Source organism: Castanea sativa, chromosome 12, assembly GCF_040712315.1.
Source record: "Castanea sativa cultivar Marrone di Chiusa Pesio chromosome 12, ASM4071231v1".
Taxonomy (NCBI): domain Eukaryota; kingdom Viridiplantae; phylum Streptophyta; class Magnoliopsida; order Fagales; family Fagaceae; genus Castanea; species Castanea sativa.
Window position 1 is genome coordinate 30,284,186 of NC_134024.1, and position 12,695 is coordinate 30,296,880.

Genomic DNA, 12,695 nt, shown 5'->3' on the forward strand with positions numbered 1-12,695 from the left:
ACACGAAGCAACTATCCATTAATATATTACCAATTGCACAGGTAGTACATTTAACTTTTTAAATTTGAGTTAGAATGGAAACATGATTTAAACTTAGCACCACTTTTTATAACACCATGAGAAATGATCATTTGTCCCAAAAACTTAACATGTTTGAAGATATTTTGTAATTTGTTAATGGCTTTTCAAATGTTGAATTTTCTTTTGTTCATAGAAAGGGTAATGTATCTACACATTTGCTCGCCCAATGGGCAACTCTTGTGAACTGGTCTGGGCCAGTTCCCATCTCCAATTTGCCTTCTCATGTATCTTAGGCCTTTGTTAGAGATGGGTGATTTCAGCTCGATCTTTTTGTTTCTCCCCTGTTTTGGGTGGAGTTTTTTTTAGCAATAAAATATTTATTCAGCAAAAAAAAAAAGGGTAAACCATAATTATAACAAAATGAAAGTGTTCTGCAGGCCAATTGTTCATTCCTTGATTGGTTGTGCTCTACCTAATAGATACTAATTATACGACCCATGACAAAACCAACTAAATATATGCTCATTTAATTTTAACCATCTAGTAATATGACACTTTTTCTCATACTTAAGCTGCTTATTTTCTAATGTTTCAGATGGAAGAGGACCTGTCAATCCAAAGGGTCTACAATATTACAACAATCTTATCAATGAACTATCCAACAATGGTTACTGTCCATTCCAATTATAAATGACAATAGTACAAAAAAACAACAAACAGCATGCATGATTACTTATTGTTTTCTGCATCATCAAAGTTTTGTAGAAAACATTTTTTCCTTCAACATTAAAATTTGCTGTGGATCCAAGAACACTGTACAAGTAAGGTATTTTAAGGTATTAGAAGAATTTGCTAAAAAGCCTCCTGGGCATGAGGATAAGTACATTAATTTCAAGTTTCAAACTGATATATATATATATATATATATATATATAACAAAATCATTTCAAATTTAAAAAGCTCAATTCGAATGAAATGCAAAAATTAAAAATTCTGTCTAGTCTAAAAATTAAGACAAGCTTGTAAGTAAAGGGGTTCCCATTTGCGCTCATCAATTCTCATCTTCCACTATTAAGTAAAGGTACAAGCATTAAACCCAAACCCTAAAAAACTATAACAACAAAAACCTAACACACTCCAACTCGAATTCAACGACTCTAAACACTAAATTCCTATAACCTAACAACAACAAAACCCTAATTCAGTGAAACAGGAACCTAACTCTTCAAACAAAAAGAAAATAAGGCAAAAAAAAAAAAATCCTCTCAAAGTCCTTCAAATTTGAAAAACTCACTTGCACGAAATTCTAAATTCAAACCCTAAGACTCTGAAACAAAGACCAAAAGAAAAGGACTGGGAGAGGTGACCTCGGCAGTTGGGGAAAAGCTTGATGAACCAGGCGTGGAGGCGAACGTCGTCAGAGGATCAGAGCCAAATGTCCTCGTAGGAGAGGCGGAGTGAGCCGTAGTGTGAATGGATCAGCGTGGAGCAATGGACATCGGTGATCTGCAAGGAGCAGTGGACATCGGCATATGTGGTGGAGCCATGGAGGTAGTGGGTGACAGTGGTTGTTGGATTTGTGGCTGGTTTTGCTAGGTAGGATTGTGGTGGTGGTGGTGGTGCTGCCGGTTGTGGTGTTGTTGTGAAGTAGTGTTTCAATGATGGTGGTGTGAGTTTAATGGGTTTGATGGGTGTGGGTTGTGGGATGTGTGGGTTTGATGGGTTTTCTTTAATTTTTTTGTTGTGGGTATTGTGACGGATGGTGTTTGCTTTTGATCTGTGGCTAATTTTTTGATGTGGGATGTGCGGGTTTGATGGTGGTGCCGATGGGTTCGTTGTGGGTTTATTGTGGGATGGGTTCACTGCGATGGTGGTGGGGATAGTTTGGGTCTTTGGGCATTTGGGTCGGATTTGGGTGTGTGGATCAGATTTGGTGGCGTTTGGGTGGCTGAGTGTCGCTGAGTTTTGGTGTGACTGAGAGAGACGATGTGTTTGTGTGGGTGTTTTGAGAGTGAGACTGAGAGAGACGGTGGGAGAGTGTTTGAAATTGAGGGATTTTGGAAAGTTACGTGAGATGTGCGACTTATTTGGGGGACACGTGGAGTGCTTCAAAGAAATCGAGTCCAATGGACTCGATTTCCTAATTCGAGTCCAAAGGACTCGATTTTTAGGTCTACGTGAACTCACTGTCCACCTCAGCTACTGCCACGATGAACAAATCAAATACATTATACTCGATTTATAAGCCCAAAATTGAGTTCTCTGGACTCGATTTGTTAGAAACCAAATTTGTTTCAAACTTTTGCTTACTAATGATATAGTTTGGATTTTATAGTTATTTAAAAAAAAAAAAAAAAAATCTTGTATGAACTAAAAGCACAAGAATGCTGATTTTTATTTTTTTATTTTTTACACATCAATTTTTTATTGGGTTGAAAACTTGAAGCACCAAAGAGCAACGTTGAGCTGGTAATATGCTTTATCCAAAAATTCTGTGTCAGCCGTTTTTGCCCAGTAAACAGAGAAGAGAGGGTTATGGCGAGAATGGTGCAAAATGAAAACAAGGCTACAGGGGCATTTTTCTTTGCGACACTGTTTCTGTGGTTGCTATCTCTTTCGTTTGAAATAGTATTCAACAAGCGAAACGAGCTGCTTTGTGTCATCGCTGGGTGTTGCTTTTTTCAAACGGCCAACTGGGTCATCCGCTTTCGCTTTTCTAAGGACCCACTCTTCGTCAACACCTCCGTCTCTCTCCTCCACTCCTTCGTCATCTCTTCCTCGGGTTCGTTTCCCATTTCTTCTTTCTGGGTTTTCTTCCTTGTTTTTCATTTGGGTATATTGCTATTGTGTTGTTGTTTTTAGTGTTGCAAATTTCAGTGCTAGTGGTGAATCTGGGATATATAGTTATTGCGAATTTCCTATTTCATTTTTATCGTTTGTTTGGTCATGTGTTGGCTTGGCTTCACGGTATGTGACGTGTTCTGTTTGATAGTTTACCCGAAAAACATTGGAAATGTTTGGTTTCTTTCGATGAATTATCTTTAAATGTCATTTCCTATTGGTTGATTGGGTATATTTAATCTGGGATTTAGGTAATATTAATTTAATTTTTAATAAATTATTTTTCTGGATTTTTGAAGATATAAAATTAATAATTAAGTTTTTGGTGTTATAACTGACAAGAGGGATCTTTTAAATTTTACGTCACAGATGGGATGAGGATTCCTATAGGTCTAGAAGCAAAATCTGATTTTGCTATAGAGATCAATACAGAACGTGTAAATAGGGAGAAACTTTGAAGGCTGGCTAAATAAATAAAAACTAATATTTTTATAAAACTTGTAATAGGGCAAAGCTAAAAGACTAAATAAAGAAGGTTTTTTTTGTTTCTTCTGTACACATAATAATGTATAAGAAGACCACATACTCAGAAAAAAAAAAATATTATAATAATAATTAAGATGGTCTACATGAAATAAACTTAGTCTTACTTTCACCCAACAAAAGGGAGAAAGCCTTGCAATGGTGGAAACAACAAGAAGAAGATAAAAAAAAAAGGGGGGGGGGGGGAGTAAAATAAAAGTCAACCTGAAATGAAGATGATAGGATACAAATTAAAAAACCACCAATTGATGAGCAGCTGTAAAGAAAGCAAAAAAAGATAATCAAAATGGTGAGCAGCGAGGTAAGCATGGATAATATGGGGTTTGATTCCTTCAAGAATCTTTTTTTTTTTTTTTGAAACTGATTCCTTCAAGAATCAAGATGGAAAGAAAGTGTTTATTTTTTTCCCTTTTATTCGTAGTGATAATCTCTCTAGGAAAAGTTGGGATTAGGTGACTTTGGATTTATTACTGAACTTGTCTGTAAAACTATTTATTCTAATTTTAATTTTGTTTGGGAGATAGAAATTTTACAATCTTAACTACCGCAAATAGACTAATAATTTAAGAGAATGCACAACATTTAAAGAGAGAATAATTTTTATTGATTAAAATTTTTGGGACAATGCATTCTAGGGGCTATATTGATTTTTTTACTAGGTGAGAGGGGCCTTAATTATATTCGAGAAAGCCTTTATTATGTTCTATTGGTTAATAGAGGGGGCCTTAGGCCATTGCCTAAGTGGCCTAATGGTTGAGCCAGCCCTGAATAGGAAAATGGTTATGGTAATACTCATTTATAGTAATGTGCGATAAATGTGAAGTACTGTATGGAATGGGGTTGATGGATTTTGAAACCTATTTGGACTCACGGTTGTGGCCTATTGAAATACATTAGGATTGGGTGGGACAAACTTTTACATTATGTGCGAGTTGATGTAGGAAATGGTCACTGATGCAAGACAGCCTAAGCTTCATCACCTCAAGAAGCCTAAAAACCAAAATTCACTACCTAAGGGTTGCTTGAAATCACCACCAAGTAGATAAAGACATTTTCGACGAAGGAATTTTTATTCTATAATAGTCTGACTATAACAACACCACTTGGAGCCTTTTGATAGAGTAGTATCAGGGAATAATAGATCATGCCCCATAAAACTCTCAAGTCTCAACTAAAGATAATCTAAAAATGTATCCGTATCTAAAATAAATAAATAAATTGGATCCCTATTCAAATCCAAAAAATAAAGAATAAATAAAAAAATTCCAATCCCCTAAGATAAATGAAAATCTGAAATAATAAATTTCAAAATAATTCTGGTTGTGCTCCCTGCATTTAGTCACTGAGTTCGGGTATGACATGACATCTGGTGTGGGGATCATTCGTTGAAGATGTTGTTTTGTGACTTGTATGCATGCTCTATAGCTAGAGAAGCATCAATTGATACTGTGTTGGTTAGATAGACAGATGAGGAAATGTGAAGTTGGAGGAGTTGGAAGTCAGTAATCAGTATACTACTTTCTATATATTCTTTATTCAAATATCCCTACGAGATAGGGTTTTGATAGAATTAGTTAGAGATTGAAAGGGAGTGGTGATTTTAATGTTTGTTTTTGTTTTTTTACAATTTACAAGGTACGTGTGCATAATCTTTCCCATGGAAAGAGTATGTGGTGTGAAAAAGGCTCCAATGATGATTTTAAGTGTTAGAGATTTAGAACTACTTAATGGACATATATAATGAACACAAGGAAGTCACTACTCCCTTTCAATCTCTAAATCTTAAATCATCATTGTAGACTAATAACTATTCTGAGTACTTGTAAATAATAAAATTTTAGCCTTATCTGGTTTAATAATGATGAATCATTATTAATGGTGTTTGCATTGAAAAATGGAAGTGCTAGTCGGAGCAAGTTCGAGTGTTCCAATCTTGAAGCATCCATAGGAGATTGTGATTATGCAAAGAATGGAAGTAATGGATGCACTGTATCTGTATTATGGAATATATCTATGTGAGCATTGGATAAGAGATAATTTTAAAGATACTTTTATATCACTAAGGCTTAGCTAGGTCTTGATAAGTCATTTTTAGATCAATTATTAAGTAGCTGGAGCCAAGGGTTTGTGGAGCTTAATATGTTGACAACTGAACTTCATCTAAGCCTCAGGTGTTAAATACGTAAAGCAGTGAAGTTGGGTTTATCCAGACTTTCATTGACCATGGGAATTGTCCCTTATTTCCAAAGAATCAGGTATAAGACTTTATTTGAATACTTTTCTGTAATAGATACCTTGATCTAAAACTAATGTTTTGGACTCTTCTGTAGTCTGGAGGTGGTCTTGCCTTTCAAAATATAGTTATTGGTCTTGGAGTAAAAATAGAAAATTGATTCAGAGATCGGTAAATTAGGTGATGCTGTTTGATATGTTTCAGAATATAAATTCAGAATTTCTTCTAATTGCAACAGTTGTGATAGGTTATCGCGCTAGCTGTAATATCACATACATATGCAAGAGATGATTTCTCACTATTTGTCTTTTTATCCCTCAGCGTACCATAGTCAAGTGCTTCAAACTTTAAAAAACAAAGACAGAGACAAAAATGAAAAACAAAGAACTTTACAGAACAAGGATTTGTGGAGTTGTACATGGTTATCTTTTTGGAAGCTATTATTGTTTAGCTGTTGTTGGTTGCAGGTTTCTGTTCCATATGTGCACGTTTGCAAAGTATACACCTACATAGATTATATATTATATACAGTCCTACATGCATATATATCACTTTGGCTGGTATTGCTGGGTTTGTAGGCCTAAAATTAGGTCAATCTATTAATGAAAATTCAATCCCATTGATATTCTTGTCTAGGATTTTAAAGCTTTCTTGAAAAAAGCTATAAAAAGCCTCTCTTTTTTTTTATAGTTTCTATGCTTGTCTTGATTGCTGGGCTCTTCTAACTGTTTCTGAAATTTATCAATTGGTTTACAATTTTTATAGTTTCAAATGCTCAAACATTATAATCATGTTGTCTTTGACATGTCTTCATTCTGAATTTTATTAGTTATGCTAGTAATTTCAAATGTTTGTTTACCTCCTGTGCAGTGGTATTCATTTTGGTTAATCAGTGGTTAAAAAATGGATCAAATGGGATGTTTGAGCACTCACAGTTATTTGGGGGGACTTGGCCTTGGGCATATCCAGCTTTATGCTTCTCATGTGGTTACTTTGCATATGATCAATGGGATATGCTGCATTACCGGTTATACAATGGTTGGATCCCTGCCATTTTATTGCATCATCTGATTCTCCTCATTTGCTTCTCTCTTGCTTTATATCGAAACGTCACTATCAATTACCTTATTCTCACTCTCATTTGTGAGGTATGTTCTTCTCTCCCCCCCCCCCCCCCCCCGGTTACTTTTCCAATGTAATATGATGGTAAATTGGTAATAGGATAAATGTTTTTTTGCCTGACGCATAACTGCAGGCTTAACCCCTAGATGTGTGCGCTGCACTTAAGAGTGAGAATCAATTCTCATAAATGAAGTGTTTACTAAACAAATTAAAGAACCTTAACAAAATATTTATTACTGTATAATTTTCGCTAAAACTATATGTGTGGTGGTTTCTTGTATAGTTTTGTGACTGTATAACCAAGCCTTAAGGTATAGCTAGTGCTTCTTCCTCTTATTTATTACATTTTAATAACACACTCGAGGAGATGAACTCTTAAAGGATAAATATGTCTTAAGATGCTTTTTTATGCTATTAGAGGAATGGTCTTCAAGTGATTTATAGCTTTGTGGTTATCACTCATTCATTTGTTTGATCTGTCTATGTTAATGAAGGCTGCACTTGTTTAAAATTTGTTTGAAATCTGTGTATTAGCTTTAGTAAAATGCTTGAAATTCCCACTGGAGAGACTGTCAAAATTTAATAAATTTTGGCTCCAGTTGTATCAATCTGAGTAAAATCTTGCATTCATGCCATTGGCATGCTTAGTGATGATATCTGTTTTTGTGCCCTCGTGTAATTTGAGTGATCAGGATCCCTCCTTGTTATCTTTTACTGCTTTTAATTTTCAATCTATTTTGCTATGCAAGCAAGTCATAAAAAAGTGGTCTTCCTGATTTCCTTTTTAATTTTTCCAAGAAAAAAAGCTTCAAATTTGTTTCAACAAAGTGTTGGTTAATTTGATATTAAGCCTAGCCCGTGAGAACCATTGTTTGGATCTTGTTCTCTTACTACCAAAATTCTGCTAGAAATCAAGGTGACTTCGAATTAAAACCAAATCCCAAAATTTTGATAATGTTATCAAAAATTTGAATACTAATGTGAATATGCGCACTGAATCTAGTTGATGTAACTGAAGGTTAAATTTCTTCTGATGATACAGTTGCATTCCATATTTCTGCATGTAAGGAAAGTGCGACGAATGGCTGGTCTTCGTGATGCCAACAGCAGAATTGTGAGGGCAGAATGGGTTCTTAATTGGGTAGCTTTCATTTTAGCAAGGTTTGTATCTCATGTTCTTATCACTGTCAAGCTTCTCAGAGATCGTCATAAGTTTGGACAGGGAATTGAGTTGCCACTTGCCTTATTTGGGATGGTTGGAATGAACGTGCTTAATGTTTTTCTTGGTATTGATCTTTTCCATGCTTTCAAAAGAGAGATAAGTTCCCAGCCAAATAGCCACCACCATCGTGAATGACACAAAGAAAGCCTTAAAGAGTTACTTTAAATTTTTATCTTGTATGTTCTATCATTTTGTTATATTCATTTTACATAGGAAGTTGTTAGCAAAGAGTGAAATTTAGAGGAAGAAATTATGGATCTATACTAGGCTAAGAGTAAATGAAAATATGAGCTTTGTATATCCAAAGTAAGGTTGTAAAGAGAATCATGATTCAAATCTCCAGTTTGGCACTTGCTAGAACAGCTAAATTATCATTTAAAGAAAATAATAACTACGGTATTTTATTTCTTCAACTTTTTTTTTCAATGACATTATATCACAGAATTCTTTGCAAATATACAGTTTACTGTTTAGTGACACACCTAGATGACATATTTCAAAATTGCTGAGGTTATTCCCACTTTTTTTCTTAAGTTTCGTTGAGGTTTCTTCTATACTCTTAATGGGGACTTTTCATCCTATGAAAATTGCTTCCGAAGACCATCCTTTCCTTTGCTGATCGTTCCTATTTGCCGGATAATTTGACTCCGGTTACAGCTTAGGCTCTATATTTACATCTTTAGGTTGACTGGTGTGTGTGATTTTGGGGTTTAGATGTATAAAATTGAGTCTCTAAAAAAAAAAAAAAAAAAAAAAAAATTGCATTGTCAAGAACCTTGTAGTTTAGTGGTATTATCTGATTTTATTTATTTATTATTATTATAAAAGAATCATGATTCACGAGTACTCTGTGACACTTGTTATATCAGCTAAATTATCATTTTTTTTTAAAGCAAAATATTAGGGTACATTCTAAAGATCATAGGCTAAAAGTCCAAAAAAAATGTTTAAAACTAATTAGTTTAGTTATGAGTGATATCTATCCAAAAGATAGTCCTCGAACAAGGTAGTAAAAAGGGTACACCTTTGACGAAGTGATTTTTAATTTTCCATAGAGAAGCTTACAGTGGAAACAAAAATCCACAAAGTGCAATACTAGACTATGTTTTTTTTTAAAAAAAATTGTGACTATATTTAGTTTGGGATTGATTTTTATAATATTTTAAAACTATAGTTCTAATTAGAAACTAAATCAGAAATTAATAAATTTTGGATCCTCTAAGATTCCACAGTTTAAGTCGAGATAAAAATATCTAAAATTTTAGTTATAACACAGATAGTTTTTGCTAGAGTTGTAAAATTGTGAGTTTTTAAGATCAAGACCAGTGGGAACTGCTTGGGAAAATCATGCTTTTCTGTGTTGTTCCTATTTGCTGGGAGGAGTTGACCCCCTGTTACAGTGGGAAACAAGATTCTTCACTCACCTGATGCACACTGCTGCACAACTTTGGATTCTAAAAGATGATACAAGGATACTTTTTTTTTATACTCCCACATCGAGAGAATAAGAGCAGCGAGTGGTGAGGGCTGACGTATAAAAGCGAAACGAAAAATCTGTACAAATCATACCTTTCTCGGCCTTTTGGCTAAGATCAAGTGTAGTATCTGTTCTTATCAGTTTAATATCTGATATGTGGCCCATCGGGTCATACGATATTAAATTTATTTCTTGAGGGGGAAGGCCCATCACAATAGCTTGCTATTGGGGTCTTCAAGCGTCGCGCATGCGTTGCACTATTGCAAGGGCCTGGCGCACCACTCCCAATACTAATTCAAAACTATCTGATGTCTAGCCTGTTTCCGTTTATTGCGTTGATTAATGTTCGCATATGTTAACTTAATGATCTGTAAACCTTGACTTGCATACGGCTGCACCCAAGCGGCCAAATATTTTGCAGCCCATACTAATTAGGAATTGAGCTCGTGAAACTCGAGAGTTTTACAAAAATGTGCCAGGCATCTGCTATTGTCGTGGCACCTGTTATAGTGGCATTAAAAATTCCACGTGGAAGTAAACTGAATTTTTATAAAAATGTGCCAAGCACCTAATATTGTCAAGTTCTTAAAAAATGTGCCACGGTCACACCTACTATTGTGGCATTTTTTAATTAAAAATTTCACGTGAAAGCCAAGCCTGTTAATATATAAAACTCGACTTCTTTGAAAATTTTAACATAGAATGGGAGCTCTCAATGAATCTTTGGATTCAAGTAAAAGCAGGAAAATTGTTAAGAACAAAATTTAAATTTCAAATTAGTGCATTAATGACAAATGGTACCTGTCCCATACACTTGTTAACCAAATTAGAAGATGTCAAGCGAGAAATTAATTCACCACCTAACCCCACAATTTGACTGAACTTTCACGAGCTCCACCTTTCCAAGTCAAATGCTTTCCTTCCTTATCCTTATCCTTATTTTGACAAAAAATGCTCTCTAAATCTTAGGGCTCATTTGGCGAGTTAGTTTGAGTAATGTTATTTGAGTATTTTTTATATATGTGTGAGTGAAAAAGTGTGTGGAAATGTATGTTAGGGTGTTTAAAATGTGTAGTTTTGTGTTTGAGTAGGGCTACCAAACAGGCCCTTAGTATTGGTAAAGACCGAAAAGGAAAACATCTTCATGTGATGTCCTCTCCAAGTCAAACGATCCACACTCCCATTTCGTCGCCGCCACTGGTTTTGGGTCCAAAACAGTGGAATCGAATAGTGATAGGATCACATGACGGTGGAATTGGTTTTGGGTCCGAAGCAGTGGAATCAAACGGTGAGGATGACAACGATGAAGATGACAAAAATTCATAAAACTTCTCTTCAATCTCCGTGAATTTACGATAAGGATGACAACAATGAAGATGACAAAAGACAGGTAGCATATCCACCATACTCGAATTTAAGAAGCTCGAGTAACACAATTTTTATACTAAAAAAGTCCACCTAGCTGGTGTCACGGTGGTTATTTTTAATAGAACTCAAGTAATGTGTCAAACTCAAGTTTAGGAACTTGAATTACAAAACAGTAATACATTGTCAAATATTTTGGCCAAAAGTGGTATTTGGTCATTTTGGCCCAACTAAATTTCACCATTTTTCATTTTAGTCCTGTAAGTTTGTGTTTTGTCATTTCAGTCCTCTAAGTTTTATTCTTTTTTTAATTGAGTCCTCCGTTAATGTACTGTTTGTTTATGCTGTTAATTTTCATTTTTTATATTTTTTAAATTTATTTCTTAATTTTAGAAAAGAACTTTAAAAAAAAACAGAGCTAATTAGAGTAATGTTCCCTCCTAGAACGTTCCAATCAATGAGAAGGCTACCTTTTTAGAAAAAATTCACCCAATAGCACACAACACTGTCAAAAGGAAAACAACAGTATTGGTAATCAAGACTCCATGGACATAGAGTTACCTGACGCACTCTCATTTGAAGAATCAGATCTACTCATCCGTAGCACGAGGAAGCAGAAAACCTCTACTCAAACCTTCTACCCCGATGCCCCCTGCGCTCCTACAAGGATTCCTCAATCCAACCAACTCGGGACAAGGAGGACCACTCCTTACAGAACCTTCGAATAACAGACACAGATATTGACTCCGACCAAGATGATGATTTCGATGACTCATGCCCCCTGATCCTACTATCGAAAGAAGATAAGCAACGTATTAGAGCCCCCAGGAGATCAGCATTAATAATCAAGGCTTTTGGTATCCTTGGGTTTCAAATATGTTCACTATAAAATCCACACCATTTGGAAACCACAAAGAGACCTCCAATGCATAACTCTTGGCCTAGACTACTTTCTCATCAGATTTAAGCTCAAAGAAGACTACTGGAAAGTCTTGAATGAAGGCTCTTGGTTCATCGGTCAGCAATTCCTCTCCTTTCAGCAGTGTTCACCAAGATTCAAGCCATTTAAGGCTAAGCTGACCACAATTTCTATTTGGGCGAGACTTTTGGAGCTGCCCATAGAATTCTACGATAACTCCATCGTTCAACGAGTTGGAAACTAGTTAGGTGACCTTCTCAAGATAGATGCTCGCACAATTAACAATATCCGAGGGCGTTTTGCCAAACTTTGCATCCAAGTAGACTTGGACTCTCCTCTCATCTCCAAGGTCCACATTAGCTCCCTGACGCAACCCATTCAATATGAGGGGATATCATCCATCTGCTTTAAGTGTGGATACATCGGACACAAAACTTCTTCCTGCCCCACTGTCATCCGAGCCCCTCCCACAACCTTGCTAATAAATAACGCGAACCCTGAGAATGAACCCCCCCAAACCATTCGGTGATTGGATGTTAGTGAAAAGTTAGCGGCCAAGACACATGAACTTTAACCCTGAACACCGTGAAAGGAGGAGCATGGTCTCTCCGACCACCTACCTTTGACCACCCCAAACACCCACGTGCTCATCCTCCAACTATTGATCCCAGAGCGCGTGAACCCATTTCCCATGTCCCCTCGTCACGTGACACAACAAGAAGCCCCACCACCAAACCCGTTTCATGCTATGAGCATCTGAAGCCCACTGAAAAGGACAACACCCCCGTTGTACAACACCCATCACCATCATAGTTTACAGGAGCTATCCCATCATCAACCTCGAACCAAATTTCGAAAGAAAATAATTTCAACCTTGTCAACATGGGAAAACTCAAAAATCCCATGCACTCCTCTGACCCCAGAGAATCATACCCTTCCCTTGCAAGTTTGA

The 12,695-nt window shown here is 35.9% G+C and overlaps 1 protein-coding gene and 1 non-coding gene across 2 annotated transcripts; both read left to right on the forward strand.

Moving 5' to 3' along the window:
* Window positions 1-2,464: 2,464 nt before the first annotated feature.
* LOC142618706 (uncharacterized) lies at window positions 2,465-8,395 on the forward strand. The gene is made up of 3 exons (XM_075791697.1): window positions 2,465-2,803; window positions 6,509-6,786; window positions 7,803-8,395. The coding sequence occupies exons 1-3, from the start codon at window positions 2,557-2,559 to the stop codon at window positions 8,115-8,117; spliced, it is 840 nt and encodes a 279-aa protein (XP_075647812.1). The 5' UTR covers window positions 2,465-2,556; the 3' UTR covers window positions 8,118-8,395.
* A 1,152-nt stretch (window positions 8,396-9,547) lies between these two features.
* On the forward strand, window positions 9,548-9,743 carry LOC142621417 (U2 spliceosomal RNA). Its single transcript, XR_012841796.1, has one exon. It is a non-coding gene; the product is annotated as a U2 spliceosomal RNA (small nuclear RNA).
* The last annotated feature ends 2,952 nt before the right edge of the window (window positions 9,744-12,695 follow it).

Coding starts and splice junctions, on each gene's coding strand:
- LOC142618706 (XM_075791697.1), top strand. CDS start 2,557: ATGGCGAGAATGGTGCAAAATGAAAACAAGGCTACAGGGGCATTTTTC. Junction 2,804..6,508: donor CTTCGTCATCTCTTCCTCGG/GTTCGTTTCCCA, acceptor CCTCCTGTGCAG/TGGTATTCATTTTGGTTAAT. Junction 6,787..7,802: donor TTCTCACTCTCATTTGTGAG/GTATGTTCTTCT, acceptor CTGATGATACAG/TTGCATTCCATATTTCTGCA.